This window comes from Anomaloglossus baeobatrachus, chromosome 5, assembly GCF_048569485.1.
Source record: "Anomaloglossus baeobatrachus isolate aAnoBae1 chromosome 5, aAnoBae1.hap1, whole genome shotgun sequence".
NCBI classification, from domain to species: domain Eukaryota; kingdom Metazoa; phylum Chordata; class Amphibia; order Anura; family Aromobatidae; genus Anomaloglossus; species Anomaloglossus baeobatrachus.
In genome coordinates this window covers 241,926,577-241,944,771 of record NC_134357.1, presented here as the reverse complement: position 1 = coordinate 241,944,771, position 18,195 = coordinate 241,926,577, and the positions used below count along the sequence as shown (strand labels likewise).

Genomic DNA, 18,195 nt, shown 5'->3' with positions numbered 1-18,195 from the left:
TGACCTCCGTCCCTCTTCAGGAACAAGGTCACGGTTTTTACTCCAATCTGTTTGTGGTCCCAAAAAAGGACGGATCGTATCGACCCGTCCTGGATCTAAAGTTGCTCAACAGACACGTAAAAGTCAGGAGGTTCCGGATGGAATCCCTACGCTCCGTCATAGCCTCAATGTCTCAAGGAGATTTTCTAGCATCAATAGATATCAAAGATGCGTATCTCCACGTGCCGATTGCACCAGAGCATCAGCGTTTCCTACGCTTCGTCATACACGACGAACACCTACAGTTCGTAGCGTTACCTTTCGGTCTGGCAACAGCCCCCCGGGTCTTCACCAAAGTCATGGCAGCAGTAGTAGCTGTTCTGCACTCGCAGGGTCACTCGGTCATCCCGTATCTAGACGACCTGCTTATAAAGGCACCCTCTCAAGAGGCATGCCAACACAGTCTGAAGGTGGCACTAGACACTCTCCAGAGTTTCGGGTGGATTATCAACTTTCCAAAGTCTCATCTAACCCCGACCCAATCTCTGACTTATCTTGGCATGGAGTTTCATACTCTCTCAGCGATAGTGAGGCTTCCACTGGACAAGCAGTGCTCGCTACGGACTGGAGTGCAATCTCTCCTTCAGAGCCAGTCGCACTCACTGAGGCGCCTCATGCATTTCCTAGGAAAGATGGTAGCAGCAATGGAGGCAGTCCCGTTCGCGCAGTTTCATCTGCGCCCTCTACAATGGGACATTCTACGCCAATGGGATGGGAAATCGACGTCCCTCGACAGGACTGTCTCCCTCTCTCAGACTGCCAAGGACTCTCTGCGTTGGTGGCTTCTCCCCACCTCATTGTCACAGGGAAAGTCGTTCCTTCCCCCGTCCTGGGCAGTGGTCACGACGGATGCGAGCCTATCAGGGTGGGGAGCGGTGTTTCTCCACCACAGGGCTCAGGGTACGTGGACTCAGGAAGAGTCCACCCTGCAGATCAATGTTCTGGAAATCAGAGCAATCTATCTTGCCCTGCGAGCCTTCCAACAATGGCTGGAAGGCAAGCAGATTCGGATTCAGTCGGACAATTCCACGGCGGTGGCGTACATCAACCACCAAGGGGGAACACGCAGTCGCCAAGCTTTTCAAGAAGTCCAGCGGATTTTGACGTGGGTGGAAAGCAGAGCGTCCACCATATCCGCAGTTCACATCCCAGGCGTGGAAAACTGGGAAGCAGACTTTCTCAGTCGCCAGGGCATGGACGCAGGAGAATGGTCCCTTCACCCGGACGTGTTTCAGCAGATCTGTTGCCACTGGGGGACGCCGGACGTCGATCTGATGGCGTCACGGCACAACAACAAGGTCCCAGTTTTCATGGCACGGTCTCACGATCACCGAGCGCTGGCGGCAGACGCCTTGGTTCAGGATTGGTCGCAATTCCGACTCCCCTATGTGTTCCCACCTCTAGCATTGTTACCCAGAGTTCTCCGGAAAATCAGGTCCGACTGCCATCGAGCCATACTCGTCGCTCCAGATTGGCCAAGAAGGTCGTGGTACCCGGATCTGTGGCATCTCACGGTAGGCCAACCGTGGACACTACCAGACCGTCCAGATTTGCTGTCTCAAGGGCCGTTTTTCCATCTGAATTCTGCGGCCCTGAACCTGACTGTGTGGCCATTGAGTCCTGGATCCTAGCGGCCTCAGGTTTATCTCATGAAGTTGTTGCCACAATGAGACAGGCTAGAAAACCATCCTCAGCTAAGATCTATCACAGGACGTGGAAGATATTCTTAGCGTGGTGCTTGGCTCAAGGGTTTTCTCCCTGGCCATTTGCATTGCCAATTTTTCTTTCCTTCCTGCAGTCTGGGTTGGAAAAAGGTTTGTCGCTTAGCTCGCTTAAGGGTCAAGTCTCCGCGCTATCCGTATTCTTTCAGAAGCGCTTGGCACGGCTTTCTAAAGTACGCACGTTTCTCCAAGGAGTTTGTCATATCGTTCCTCCTTACAGACGGCCATTGGAACCCTGGGATCTGAACAAGGTTCTCATTGCTCTCCAGAAGCCGCCTTTCGAGCCTTTGAAAGAGGTTCCCCTTTCTCGGCTTTCACAAAAGGTAGTTTTTCTTGTGGCGGTCACGTCTCTTCGAAGAGTGTCCGAGCTAGCGGCGTTATCTTGCAAATCTCCCTTCCTGGTGTTTCACCAAGACAAGGTAGTACTGCGTCCAATTCCAGAGTTTTCTCCCAAGGTGGTTTCTTCCTTTCATCTCAATCAGGATATCACTTTGCCATCTTTGTGTCCGCATCCAGTTCACCAATTTGAAAAGGGTTTACATCTGTTGGACCTGGTGAGAGCACTCAGGATTTACATTTCTCGCACGGCGTCTCTACGCCGTTCTGATGCGCTCTTTGTCCTAGTCGCTGGTCAGCATAAGGGATCGCAAGCTTCCAAATCCACCCTGGCGCGGTGGATCAAGGAACCAATTCTTCACACATACCGTTCTGCTGGGCTTCCGATCCCATCTGGACTGAAGGCCCATTCTACCAGAGCCGTGGGTGCGTCCTGGGCATTGCGGCATCAGGCTACGGCTCAGCAAGTGTGCCAGGCGGCTACCTGGTCGAGTCTGCACACGTTTACCAAACACTATCAAGTGCATACCTACGCTTCGGCAGATGCCAGCCTAGGTAGACAGGTCCTTCAGGCGGCGGTGGCCCACCTGTAGGAAGAGGCTGTCTGACAGCCCGTTCATGTGGTATCTTTTTACCCACCCAGGGACTGCTTTTGGACGTCCCACTGTCTGGGTCTCCCAATTAGGAGCGAAAAAGAAGAAGGGAATTTTGTTTACTTACCGTAAATTCCTTTTCTTCTAGCTCCAATTGGGAGACCCAGCACCCGCCCTATTTGTTCTTAGGGTTTCGTTTTTCGGGTGCACATGTTGTTCATGTTGTTTCTTAAGTTCTCCGATCTTGTTATCGGATTGAATTTGTTTTTGAAACTGTTATTGGCTTTCCTCCTTCTTGCTTTGGTACTAAAACTGAGGAATCCGTACTCCTACGGGAGGGTGTATAGCCAGAAGGGGAGGGGCCTTACACTTTTAAGTGTAGTTCTTTGTGCGGCCTCCAGAGGCAGTAGCTATACACCCACTGTCTGGGTCTCCCAATTGGAGCTAGAAGAAAAGGAATTTACGGTAAGTAAACAAAATTCCCTTCTTTATCATGTTCTCCTTTTACATTGTGAGCTAAGGAAAGGAATACAAATTTGCAGAGCCATCCACAGACCCCATCTGATGGTTTAGCTGAAAATTCCCTTAGGCTCTGTGCGCACTAGAAAAGTGATTTTTCTCAAGAAAATTTCTTGAGAAACTTCTGGGAGTTGAAGATTTCCGCACCTGCGGAAAAATCCGCGTGAAAAACGCATGCGGATTTGCCGCAGGTTGGTCCCTGCGGTTTTGCAATAAATAATATAGATAATCGATAGACAGATAATGGATAGAGTGAAAGATGGATAGATGAATAGATAGGCCTGTTTCACACGTCAGTGATTCTGGTACGTTTGTGCTTTTTTTTTAAACGTACCAGAATCACTGACATACGCAGAGCCATTATAATGAATGGGTCTGCTCACACGTCAGTGATTTTTCACTGCACGTGTCTCCGTGCGGCGTACCCGCGTGTGCGTGATTGCCGCACGGAGACATGTCCTTTTTTTTTTTGGCATCACTGATGTCCCACGGACCACGCAGTGGTGTGGTCCGTGAAACACGTGCCAGAAGAAAACGTGCTTTTAAAATAAAAACATTTTTACTCACCCGGCTTCAGCGGCGCTCTCTGCAGCCCGTGCAGCTGCTGCGGGGGTCACCGCCGGCCGGATGCTGCACCGCGGGAGCGATCAGCACCAAGGACAGCGGGAGCGCGCACAGGTGAGTTGATTTCTAAGTGCAATCACGGGCCACGGAGAACGGAGCCCGGATTGCACTTAGACAACCCACGTGTGCCGTAATTCACGGCACACGGAGGGACATGTGCGTGTTTTACACGCCAGTGAAAAACGTCAGTGTTTTTCACTGACGTGTGAAACGGGCCATAGATAGATGAGAAAGACCTATATAATGTCCCACCTCCCTGCATTTTCTAAGCTGGCACCCTTTAGTGACTTTCATGTGGCACTAAAGGACGCTTAGCCTTGTATTTAGCCATAAAATAAATAAATAATTAAAAAAAAAACGACGTGAGGTCCCCCCATCTTTTGTAGCCAGCTAGGGTAAAGCAGACGGCTGCAGCCTGCAAACCACAGCTGGCAGCTTCACCTTAGCTGGTAATCCAAAATAGAGGGCACCCCACCCTGTTATTTTACATTAAATAAATAATTTAAAACAAAAAACGTAGGGTCCCCCCAAATTGGATCACCAGCCAAGGTAAAGCGGACAGCTGTGGTCTGGTATTCTCAGACTACGGAGGTCCACTGTTATTGGACACTCCCCAGCCTAAAAATAGCAGGCCGCAGCCGCCCCAGAAGTGGCGCATCCATTAGACGTGCCAATCCTGGCGCTTCGCCCCAGCTCATCCCGTTGCCCTGGTGCGTTGGCAAACGAGGTAATGTATGGGGTTGATGCCAGATGTGTAATGTCACCTGGCATCAAGCCCTGGGGTTGGTGAGGTCAGGCGTCTATCAGATACCCGACATCACCAACCCAGTCAGTAATAAATAAAAGACAACAAAAAAAGTTTTATTTGAAAAAACACTCCCCAAAACAGGGGTGGGCAATTAATTTTCCCATGGGGCCGCATGAGAAATTGGGATGGTTTTAGAGGGCCGGACTAATATAATTAACTCAGGTTTACCCAATACTGTGTATAGCATACATACTATCCCTTCATATACAAACAGTAAGTTACGGACTGTGTGACCCCTCGTGGCCCTGCACGCACACATGTCCTTTTTTTCTCTGGCAGCACGGGTGTCACACGGATCGCACACTGATTTGATCTCTGTGACATCAGTGTGACAAATACCAGAGAAAACACGGGTCTTTTTAATAAAAAGATTTTCTATATTTACCTCTCTCCAGTGCTGCTGTCTCTGGCTCTGCTGCCTCCCGCTCCTTATCGCTGGTAATTATACTCACTGAATATTCACTGCAGTGAGCAGCTGGAAGCAGTGACAGCGCTGGGGACTGCATCGCTGGGTGAGTATACAGGTGTGTGTGTATGTTGAGAACCTGGAAGCCGGAGCATCTCGGGGACTCGTCACAGTTCCCAATGAACTCTGATGAACCCATGAAGCTGTAGCATGGGTGTCGCAGGATGGTCATCAGAGTTCTTTGGAAACTCTGATGACCTCCTGGAGGTCACTGTGCTTGCAGAATACTCACCTGTCCCTGCGGTGATGTCCTCAACGGTGCTGTCATCGCGATGCTCCGGCTTCCAGGTCCTGAGTGCGGTGAATAATCAATGAATGAGCGGTGGTCAGGAGCGGGAGGCAGCAGAGCTGAAGAAAGCAGGTAAATATGGAAAATCTTTTTATTTCACAGACTCGTGTTTTCTCCGGTACCTGTCACATGTATGCAAACAGGTACCGGAGAAACGCAATCAGGCCCTGTAATGGCGGTATGGCGCTGCAGGGGGCAGGGAGAGAGCACGTGGTACCCGATGTAACTCCAGTACCACTAGCAGTTACGGGCTTTTCTCTCTGCACGCACGCACACACACATACATACACACACGCTATATACATATATACACAAACAATCCCCATATACTACATCACTACACCCCCATATACACCTGTAATATACATCACTACACCCCCATATACACCTGCAATATACATCACTACACCCCCATATACACATGTAATATACATCACTACACCCCTATATACACCTGTAATATACATCACTTCACCCCCATATACACCTGTAATATACATCACTTCACCCCCATATATACCTGTAATATACATCACTACACCCCCATATACACCTGTAATATACATCACTGCACCCCCATATACACCTGTAATATACATCACTACACCCCCATATACACCTGTAATATACATCACTGCACCCCCATATACACCTGTATTATACATCACTACACCCCTATATACACCTGTAATATACATCACTTCACCCCCATATATACCTGTAATATACATCACTACACCCCCATATACACCTGTAATATACATCACTTCACCCCCATATATACCTGTAATATACATCACTACACCCCCATATACACCTGTAATATACATCACTGCACCCCATATACACCTGTAATATACATCACTATATACACCTGTAATATACATCACTGCACCCCCATATACACCTGTAATATACATCACTACACCCCCATATACACCTGTAATATACATCACTACACCCCTATATACACTTGTAATATACATCACTACACCCCTATATACACCTGTAATATACATCACTACACCCCCATATACACCTGTAATATACATCCCTACACCCCTATATACACCTGTAATATACATCACTACACCCCTATATACACCTGTAATATACATCACTACACCCCTATATACACCTGTAATATACATCACTGCACCCCCATATACACCTGTAATATACATCACTACACCCCTATATACACCTGTAATATACATCACTGCACCCCCATATACACCTGTAATATACATCACTACACCCCTATATACACCTGTAATATACATCACTACACCCCTATATACACTTGTAATATACATCACTGCACCCCTATATACACTTGTAATATACATCACTGCACCCCTATATACACTTGTAATATACATCACTACATCCACATATACATCACTAGACCCCTATATACTACACCTGTAAAACTACATTGCCATATACTACATCACTACACCCAAATATTACTCACCAGTTACCCACCCCCTCCCCTCCACTCCACTCCCCCCATTGTCCCCTCAGGTTACTAGTCACCACTCACCTTTCCCTCCTCAGGCACCTCCGTACGGGCTCCCGCTGACATCCTTCTTCTCTTGTATGGCTCCCTGCTGAGCTGCTTCCTCTCTCCGTACGGGCTCCGGCTGCTGCATCTTCTTCTCCTGCCGGGGCGGGAACTTTTCAAATGACACACACGCGCGCCGTACTGACGACATCAGGGCGAGCGCGTGTGTGTCACAGAGAAAGTGCCGGCAGGAAACAGAGGACAGATTCCTGCGTTCCGCTGCTGCACTGTGCGGTGCTGCAGTATCTGTCCTCTGCTCCCTGCCGGCACGCAGCGTGTGATGAGGGCAATCTGACCACGGGCCGCCCGGAGCCTGGAGCTCCGGACAACAGGTCAGATTGCCCTCATCAGTGACCGGTCAGCAAGGACGCCCGGAGCCAGGCGGGCCGGTCACAGAGAGTAGGCGGGCCGGATGTGGCCCGCGGGCCGCCCCTTGCCCAGGTCTGCCCCAAAACATTCCCTCTTTAACCAATTTATTGAAAAGAGCAATCAATTCCACTTCCGGCGTAATCCAATAAGTTGGGGGCACGGCGATCCATACCATAGTCGCTGTCCCAGTCAATGAAGAACCGAATGTTCCCCATTGTCTGGGAGAGCAATGCAGTGACCTGAGCTAACATCAATAGGTCAGCCCAGGTCACTGCAGGGGATGCTGAGCGCTGCCATCAGGAGCATAGATGAGATCATTACCTGCTGTGATCATCTCCTGTACTGCTGACGTCAGCGCTGTCACTGACTTCTATGCCCGCCGCGTTGTCCGAAGTATCGCGAGAGCCCGTGACGTCACCGCTAGTGACAGTCTCGGGCCGCTCGCGAGACGGGCATAGACAGCAGTCACCGCGCTGACGTCAGGAGGCAGGAGATCGTCACAGCAGGTAATGATCTCACCTCCTGACAGCAGCGCTAGTCATCCCCGCGGCTCCCAGCACTGCAGGGTGTCAGTGTCTGCCTGCGCTGCCGCATGACAGGCTGCTGACACTGCGGGCAGACACTGATACCCTGCAGTGCTGTGTCAGTGTCTGCCTGTGTCAGTGTCTGCCTGCGCTGCAGCGTGACAAGCTGCCAATACTGCGGGCACACACTGACACTGCAGCGTGACAAGCTGCTGACACTGCGGGCACACACTGACACCCTGCAGTGCAGGCAGCCGCGAGGCTGGAGCAGGACACAGACTGCACGGGCACCTGGAGGTCGCACGGAAGTGCTTCTGTGCGGCGTCCAGGGAGTGTGACGTCTGTGTTTACTCTTCTCCGCTTCCTCTTCCTGGCATAATGACATCACTTCCTGCAAAACCGCAGGCAGCGATGAGCATTACGGCAGGTAAATCGCGGCTATACCGGGGGCATACCGCACATCATTTGCTACCTGCGGTATACCCCCGGAATTTCGCGATTACATTACAGTGAATGGAGTGAAATTCCGGGGGTATACCGCAGGTACCTGCGGAAAATAATGGACATGCACATTTTCTCAAGAAATTTTCTCGAGAAATTCTTCTCAAGGAAATTTCTTGAGAAAAATCCACACAGTGCGCACAGCTATTTTTTTTTCTCATAGAATTTGCTGGGAAATGTCTGCACAAAGATTGCAGACATCTCTCAAGAAATTTCCGCGGCAAATCCGTGGGTAAATCCGCGGGTAAAACGGTCTAGTGCGCACAGGGCCTTAGGCCTCGGCTCCACCTGCACAGAGCTTCCGATGTGAGAGCATCGAAGCAATATGCTAAAAACCCCATGCTGTAAGTGTGAGCCAGGGTCATGTGGAGAAGGGGGGAAACGCACTATCTCCCTCTCCTCTGCCACCTGTGTCTGCGTATATCACACTGAGGTCAGATAACAACATGCAAGTGCAGTGCGATATTTCACTCGCTCCCATAGACTTGTATGGGGGTGCGTGAGCCAAGACTTCCTGCCATTCATTGCTCATACCTTTAAAAGGCCAGTCCGTTCCTCCGTTACATCAGTGTTTGACTTAATATGCAAATTAGTGTTCAAAGCAGTTTACCTGAAGCCTCTGTCACTGACCACTGCTTTGCCTGAAGTCACACAGCATAAAGGCTGTCAGTCAGGAGGAGGCTGAGCTGGGTGGGGAACAGAGCTGGAGTGACAGAGGCTTCACATATCCAAATGAGGCTGAAGAACGATTTGATTGATTGCTGGACTTGTGTTTGACAGATCTACATGCGCAGATTAATATTGTAGAGGGTCATATCCTGTGGACCTATTCCTTTTAAATCTTTCCTGCTTTATCACAGGAATTTAACTTGAAATGCCATACATTTAGCAGGCTCTGGAGTTGGGCCTTGTAAGACCTGAACATATTTTTCCATCCTTTTTTTCTTTCTGCTTTTATTTATTTTTTTATTTATTTTTTGCTGCATTTTTACAGACAAATTACAAATGTGATTTGTCTTTTATACATGTTAATAAAGTTTGTTTTGTTCACCAAAGAAAGCTGAAAAAACGCAGCACAAATGATTAGCTATGTTCACATGCAGCGTTTTCTTTTGCATGCTTTTATTTTATTCACCTGCACAAAAGCTGCGTTTTAAAGTCGCAATAACAGCTATGTAATTTCCGATTTTATGCAAACACTTGTTTTTTTAAATTAAGGACTGCAGCATATTTTTTTAAAATCTACAGCATGTCAATTTTGCAGTGTTTTTTGTGGGTTTTTTTTTATCCATGGAAAGCAATGACAAAGTTCAAAATCACTACAACAAAGGACAGCATACAGGTTTTGCTACATTGGGGGGGGAGGGGGACTGTTAAAACTGGCTTTGTTAAAAATGGACTGTAGACAAATCCCATATATAGGGGCTGCTGACAAGTCATTGGCTTTGTGATTATTTTTTGTTTCTATGGTAATGCATGTTACATCACATGATAGACTTATGTGTCTAATATATGTTTTCAAAATTTTGTGTTTGTTGCTTATGGCAACAGTGTTCTACGCACACAGGAAAACAAAATGGCAGAGTCTAATGCGATTTTCACAGCAACTGAGAGCAGAGAAGTGATAAAATTCTTGTTTCTGCGAAGGATATTCATGGTGATATGTCGCAGACATTGGAGGATCAATGCCCTTCATATTCCACAGTTGAGAACTGGATTGCCAAATTTAAAACGAGCCACTTCAGGAACAATAATGAGGAACGTCCTAGGCAACAGAGAGTTGTTGTTGTTGTTGTTCTGGAGATCTGCTGTGCACAACCTCATACTGGAGAATCCATGAATTTCAGTTAAAGCAATAGCAGACATCATGGGGATTTCCCGTGAACGTATTTGTCATCATCCATGAATATTTGGACGTGAGGAAGCTATCTGCAAAGTGGGTCCTCAAATGTTTGACACCAGATCAGAGAAGCACGCGAGTGAAAACTTCCTGGTCCATTTGTCAGAGTTTCCGTACTGGTAGTGGACTAAAAGGACTCAAAAGGATTCCACCATCTATGCAAGGTATTACATTGAACTTTTGGACCAATTGAAGGCAGCTCTGAAGGCCAAAAGGGGAGGCAAGATGTCCAAAGGGTTCTTGTTCCTGCAAGACAACGCCTCCGCTCACACTGCACAAGCGACCACGGCAAAACTGGCAGAGCTGGGCTTCCAGCTGGTTGACCACCCACCTTATTCACCAGATCTAGCTCCCTCCGATTATCATCTGTTTCCAAACCTGAAGAAACACCTCAATGGTACCAAATTTCACACCATTTCTAATGGCATGGCTGCTACAAATGCCTGGTTTCAGGCACAACTGAAATCCTTCTTTTTGCTAGGCTTACAGAACTTGGAATACTGATGTAAGACGTTTGTTGACATCAGTGGAGAGTATGTGGAATAAATGTAAAGTTTTATCATCCTATCTCGTTTCTTTCTGGATAAAGCCAAAGACTTATCAGCAGCCCCTCGTAATCCACACAAAAAAAAGAAACAAAACACGTAAAAATGCACCCAAAAAAAAAATTTTGTAAATCCCGCCTCACAAAAAATAAAATTAGAAGTGAATAAAAGGTTCTAGGTATTACACCAGTGCTAATAATACCTGCAGATTGTTAGACAAAAATTACATGAAAACCTTTCATTCTAGAAAAGTAGTAAAAAGACTAATAGGCTATCACTGCATCAGTATCAGCCCTCCAGAATGAGCTAAATAGCAATCATGCTAAATAAAAAAACACTGTTGTTCATCAAAAAAATGGACTAAAAAGTGATGAAAAACGTATACACACAACAAATATACACCAGGCTGATCTGTGGGGAAAAAGGGATCAGAAAATGATGACCAAAAATGTTTTTCTGGTTTTGGTGTTAATTAATTTTTTTTTTCCGTAAGTAGTAAAGCATTTAAAGGGGTTATCCGGCTTCTTTGACTTTTTTTTTTTTTTTTTATTTCCCTATTGGGGCAGGTAAGTAGATAGAGACCACTTGCCTGCCCTGCTGTCAGCCCCTCTCCCCCGGCTCACAGTGGTCATGTGACCGCTCCTGCCGCGATTTTGCTGCTTCCGGTCATTTCATGTCAACATGGGCAGGGCCATGTTGACATTCAAATGTGGAACAGCATGTCGCCTCCCTGCTGGGCTGTATAGTGCGATGAGCCCCGCCCCCTTCCCTGCACCCTCCCACACATTCCCCCGCACCTCTTTTACTCGCCAGTAACCTCCCCCTGCACTGCTGTGGGGTCCGTGACCTGGGGGCGGGGCCTGGCGGCAGCTGCCGTGGTGTCAGCGCCAGCACCAGGCCCCCTGCTCAGGATCACACATTCAAATGTACCGGCATCACAGATCACAGATGCCGGTACATTTGAAAGTGCTGATGAGAAGCAGCGCAGCGCTGCTTCTCATCACTGTCCCTCCCGCTGTCTGTGCTCCCTTCAGCACAGCGGTGACGTCACTACTGTGCTGATATGTCCAGAGGAGCGGCGGGGACCGAGGACGGGTGAGTATGTACTCCCTACATGTGTTCCCTATGGGGAAGGGGGGGGGGGGTGCAGAGCCTTGTGTGCGTGTGCAGAGCCATATGTGTGCGTGGGCAGAGCCATATGTGTGCGTGTGCAGAGCCATATGTGTGCGTGTGCGGTACAGAGCCATATGTGTGCGGTACAGAGCCATATGTGTGCGTGTGCAGAGCCATATGTGTGCGTGTGCAGAGCCATATGTGTGCGTGTGCAGAGCCATGTGTGCGTGTGCAGAGCCATATGTGTGCGGTGCAGAGCCATATGTGTGCGTGTGCGGTACAGAGCCATATGTGTGTGGTGCAGAGCCATATGTGTGCGTGTGCAGAGCCATATGTGTGCGGTGCAGAGCCATATGTGTGCGTGTGCGGTGCAGAGCCATATGTGTGCGGTGCAGAGCCATATGTGTACGTGTGCGGTACAGAGCCATATGGGGGGGGGGGGGTGCGCAGAGCCATATGTGTGCGGTGCAGAGCCATATGTGTACGTGTGCGGTACAGAGCTATATGTGTGCGGTACAGAGCCATATGTGTGCGTGTGCGGTACAGAGCCATATGTGTGCGGTGCAGAGCCATATGTGTGCGGTGCAGAGCCATATGTGTGCGGTGCAGAGCCATATGTGTGCGGTGCAGAGCCATATGTGTGCGGTGCAGAGCCATATGTGTGCGGTACAGAGCCATATGTGTGCGGTACAGAACCATATGTGTGCGGTGCAGAGCCATATGTGTGCGGTGCAGAGCCATATGTGTGCGGTGCAGAGCCATATGTATGCGTGTGCGGTGCAGAGCCATATGTATGCGTGTGCGGTGCAGAGCCCGATGTGGGGCTGTTATTTGCAATACTGTAGTGATACCAGGTCAGGTGCTGGAGAAGAATACTGACAGGGAATGTGTGTGCAGGGGGCGGGTAGAGGGTGAGGCTGGACACTGGGGTGGGTGGTGCCAGCTGTGACTGGGAGGTTTTGCACAGGAAGTGTTCAGTTTGCTGGAGCTGAATGTAAACAAGAAGCTGCAGAGAATAAAGGGATAATTCAAGAGGAACAAAAGTTAGAAAACAAAAAATAACAATGTAGGGGTGATTTATATGACAATACAGCACAGATAAACTCAAAAATGTTTGTTAAGCTAATGTCGGACAACTCCTTTAAAGATGTATATATTCTCATCATGGTATTGATCATGAATGGATAAGAAAGTCGGGTTTAACACTGCGCTAAAACCATGAAGCCAAACGATGTGATGAATTCTTTGCTATATTTTCTTTATTTAGGCCAAGTCAACGCGTTTCAAAGGCATGTCCGCCTTCTTCATCAGGACAGAGGAAAAAACAGCATGATACCAATTGCTACTTGGGGATACATATATATTGAAAAAGAGGCTCCACGTCTACACAGGTGATGTCAGCCAGGGAATGACTGAACGTCACGTGTATGGAAAACAGAAAGAAAGTGGAGAAAAAGTGAAAGAAACAGAAAGAAGAAAAAAAAGGGGAATTGGAAGGGGTTAAAACAGAGGAGGTGTACGCATATGTCTGTAAAAAAAATATATATAAAAAAAATTTTTGCTTTAATAAAAACAAATGTAAAAAAAATGTGCTTTATTTATAAAGCTTGCGCCTAAAAATACATAAAAATATATAGTGTCAGGTCGCTGGCAAAACAATCAGCAAAATGTTTACATTTACATTTGTTTTTATTAAAGCAAAAAATTTTTTTATATATATTTTTTTACAGACATATGCGTACACCTCCTCTGTTTTAACCCCTTCCAATTCCCCTTTTTTTTCTTCTTTCTGTTTCTTTCACTTTTTCTCCACTTTCTTTCTGTTTTCCATACACGTGACGTTCAGTCATTCCCTGGCTGACATCACCTGTGTAGACGTGGAGCCTCTTTTTCAATATATATGTATCCCCAAGTAGCAATTGGTATCATGCTGTTTTTTCCTCTGTCCTGATGAAGGCGGACATGCCTTTGAAACGTGTTGACTTGGCCTAAATAAAGAAAATATAGCAAAGAATTCATCACATCGTTTGGCTTCATGGTTTTAGCGCAGTGTTAAACCCGACTTTCTTATCCATTCATGATTCCCTGTTGCATTATCGGGGCTGCTGCTTGACCATTTTCTGCATACATAGGAGTTGTGCCTGTCACAACTTCCATAGGTGAGCACCTGTTTTCATTTTCTAAGCCTGCATTGTTTGCCAGATAAGACCCTATGTGCGCTTTTCTCTCCACAGCATTCATGGTATTGATCGGCAGATTAATAGTAAACATTACAATAAATGCTAAACTGTTAAATGAAAATGTAATCTAGTATTGCCAATTAATGAGACTGATTATGTTCCTGTTTTCTGCCACGTTGGTAGTGACAGTCAGGACTCCCATTCCACGGACACCTTGGTACAGTAAGGGTTTATAGCATGGGCAGATGCCATGTACTGATCAGAGCTTTTTGCTTGTATTTGTAGGGGTTGTGATAAACGCCTTTGGTCCAGGATTGATATGAGCCGCTGCAAGTCTCTGATGCCGCAGGCACTTAGTGGCATCATAAAAAGGCAGCCCGTACAGCTGGATCTTAGTTGGACAAATGTGTCAAAGAAGCAGCTCACGTGGCTAGTGAACAGGCTACCAGGTGAGTACTATTTTACTACAGGAAATGGCTATCAAATAGTGATTTTGTTAAATTTGCTGAAAGATGGGAGTTCTGGGAGGGCACACATGTACAGGTTGCCGAGGATTACATTACCAGGTGGGCAATAGACCCTGTCCTCCGCACCTTGTACATATTCCAGAAACGGCATGATTAAACTTGCCATAAATTTTCACTACACTTTCTGCCCTGTTCTTATTTTCTTGGTGGCGATTTGTTGGCGATTTTTATAATTTGCACTTGTTCCACTAAGTTTTAAAGGAGTTGATGCTTAAGTTCCCACAATGAGTATTTGGTACGTACTTTCTTGCACAAAAAAAGTGTCTCACAGTCTGATATCAAGTGGATGGGTGTTATAGAAATCTCATGTCCACTGTACTTTTTTCACTCTTCATTAATTGACCTGTGGTGTATTTTCAAAATCCGCAACATGACAATTTCTCTTGCGGTAAATATGCCCTTTTTTTATGGATTTTCTTCATAGACTTCTATGAGCTGAGGAAATCAGCAGGTAAACGACACATGTAATATAATCTGCACAAACCATACCCTGCATAAAATCTGGAACATCAACAACGCACCAAAAAACTTCTCATGGGAACATAGCTTTAGAGGAACAAGGGTGATCTTCTCAAGAAAGTCTTGTGTTTTCCTTCAAAACCTTTCTTAGCTCTGACCTGTATTTCTGAACTGTTTTCCCAGCGGTGAAAGAACTTATCCTTGCTGGTTGCTCGTGGTCTGCAGTTTCCGCTCTTAGTAGCTCCAGCTGTCCACTCCTGAGAACTCTGGATTTACGCTGGGGTGTAGGAATTAAAGACTCACAGATAAGAGATCTGCTGTCTCCACCAACTGAGAAGCCAGGTAACTGTGTGCCACCTCATGTCTTAGGCTAAGTTCACATTTCCGTTGTTTTGTATCAGTCGCTTGACGCATGTGACTGATGCGCTGTACAACGCTGTACAACGGATGACAAAGAACAGAATTCTTTGTCGGATTCCGTTGTGTGCGGGGGGCGGAGTTCGGGGGGGGGGGGGAGCCGAGCGGGGCCGTGGCACTGAGGACGTCAGTGCCGCAGGGACTGCAGGACAGGTGAGTGTGTGTGTGAGTGTGTATACACATGCTGAATGCGGGAGGGGGCGAAGCCGAGCGGGGGGCGGGGCTAGGCACTGAGGATGTCAGTGGCAGTGCTGCGATCTGCATGGCTGGGGACAGGTGAGTGTATGTGTGAGTGTGTGTGCGTGCACATGCGGAGTGCGGGAGGGGGCGGGGCCGAGCGGGGGGCGGGGCCAGACGAGGGTGGCAGTGGCAGTGCTTGTCTGCATGGCTGGGGACAGGTGTGTGTGTGTGTGTACATACATGTTCGGAGTGCGGGAGGGGGCGGGGCCGAGCGGGGAAGTGTCGGCCTCCCTGCACACGTAACCACACTAAATATCGGGTAACAGCAAAGCACCCGATGTTTACCTTGGTTACCCGATATTTACCTTGGTTACGGGCCTACACCGCTTAGCGCTGGCTCCTTGCACCGTAACCAGGGTAAATATCGGGTAACCAACCAAAGCTGGTGACGTGTGCAGGGAGCCAGAGAGCATGCGCAGCGAAATCCGACGGATCGCGCTGCTCAAAAAACGTTACATGCTGCGTTCCTCCCGCCCGGCGGTCAGTCGTTCCACGACTGATCAGTCGGGCGGAGGGTGCAACGCTGCATCATCAGTCACAATCCGCTGCTCATACAAGTCTATGGGAGCAACGGAATCCGCTAAATGGATTCCGTTGTTTACAAGAGCAGCGGATTGTGACTGATACATTTTAGCGGAAGTGTGAACCTAGCCTTAGCCCTATTGTCCTCTCTGTCCTAATATCGTCTATAACAATTCTGATTTCTTGGTGTCTGTAGGACATGATTCTCGTAGCAAGCTGCGTTATTTAGCGGATCTACGTCTCTCTGGCCTGGATATCTCTGATGTCACGCTTCGGCTTATCATACGATATTGCCCTCACCTATGTAAGCTCGACCTCAGCCACTGCCCTTTGTTGATGGATCAGTCTGTCAACCTTCTTACAGCTGTAGGCTCATCTACACGGGGTTCTCTCACACACATCCACTTGGCTGGTAAGTAGTGATCCACGGCTTTTTTTCCTGCTTTCCTAAGTCATAGTTGTGCTGCTATTCCCTTGTGATCCTTAAAAAAAAAAAAAAAAAAAGTCTCTAAATTGCAGATATTAACATTGAGTATCATAGCTATGTATTAATGTTTATATAAATATATATAATATATAAAATCTGTATATAGTAATGTGAATCATTCATCAGATGTACGGTAGGGGCACTAAGCAGTTTACCCAGCTTTCTGACATAAAATTCCTGAAATGTCACAACAGTTTGGTAACTTGTAGATGCTCCAGTATTCTATGACTTGTGTGTTGTCATGCTAGTGCCAGCCAGCTTTCCCATCTGTTTGGGCTTCACAGAGAGGGCCAATGGCAGAGCATGTCCGATTAAACCATAATTTATGCTTATGCAACAAATGTGGAATGAATTGCAGCAGAAATGCCTGGTATAGTGCATCCGGGACTTTATATTACTGTTAGATCTTGGAAATCCCCTCCGCAGCCCCTCAATTGTTACTAGTATCACTGCATCTTTATGTTATTCACGGCCCTGCTCTGTAGCCCCTTAGAAATTAGTGAAGATGGTGTCCAACGCTACTAAGGAACGCAGACAAGCTTTACTTACCTAAGCACGCTGCTGGCAGACACTATCTCAAACATTCAGCTTTGGCAATCAGAATGCCAGGGATGGCTTACATCAGGGTGATGGAGATTGCTATTGACCAGGTTCTCACTGGTTAAATGGGCTAAAATTGACAACCAAGACCTAGAAGCGAAGGCTAGAATTGGAGGAAACTAGTCACAATTCCACCATCGTAAATGACCAACATGTATGCCAAGGCTTTCCTCCAAGTGCCGTACACGCATGGTACTAGGCAGAAAGGAATTATGGCAGCTACTGTCATTTTTAGCAGGATAGAGCTTTAATTTTAGGGGTGGGTTCAAAATTCTGCCCCTTCCCACTGAAACGTATATCATACAACACTAGAGCTATAGGATGTTCCAGTCCTGCCAACATGCAGTACATTTACGGATTAATATTTTCCACACTGGATTGGGGTAAACTTAAAGGGGTTGTCCTCTTTCAGTTATTCTTCACTCTGACTTAGTTTGGTGTACAAAAAACAAACAGAAAATAAAAAACCAAATTGTACTCACCGTCCCTAGGTTCAGCCGCGAGTCTCCACTGCTGCTCATGGTGTCTGGCATTGTCTGTGTACATACCATGACCGCTGACGCCAATGCCAGACACTGTGAATACCGGTGGAGACTCGCTGGGGGATCGAAGGATGGTGAACACAGCTTTTTTTATTTTATTTTGTGCCAAACAAAGCTTAACTTAAAGGGGGCAACTCCTTTTAAGATTCTTTTATATTAAACAATATGAAGGAAAGAGCAGACACACATGAATGAAAATCTCCTATCCCATTTTGTAATAGGCTTAAAGAGGATTGGACATGCAGAAGCTAGTGCTTATAATGTAATGTGAGGCCCTTAGGATCCACACTACCATAACACAAACTGC

General features: G+C 47.2%; 1 protein-coding gene across 5 annotated transcripts in view; it reads left to right on the top strand.

The window, feature by feature from the left end:
• KDM2A (lysine demethylase 2A) overlaps positions 1–18,195 on the top strand; it is a 211,585-nt gene that overhangs the window by 192,193 nt on the left and 1,197 nt on the right. For all 5 annotated transcript variants that reach the window (XM_075349289.1, XM_075349288.1, XM_075349287.1 and 2 more), the window contains 3 exons: positions 14,380–14,543; positions 15,264–15,422; positions 16,456–16,671. In XM_075349289.1, the coding sequence (XP_075205404.1) occupies positions 14,380–14,543; positions 15,264–15,422; positions 16,456–16,671 (539 nt within the window). The remainder of the gene's footprint in view (positions 1–14,379; positions 14,544–15,263; positions 15,423–16,455; positions 16,672–18,195) is intronic.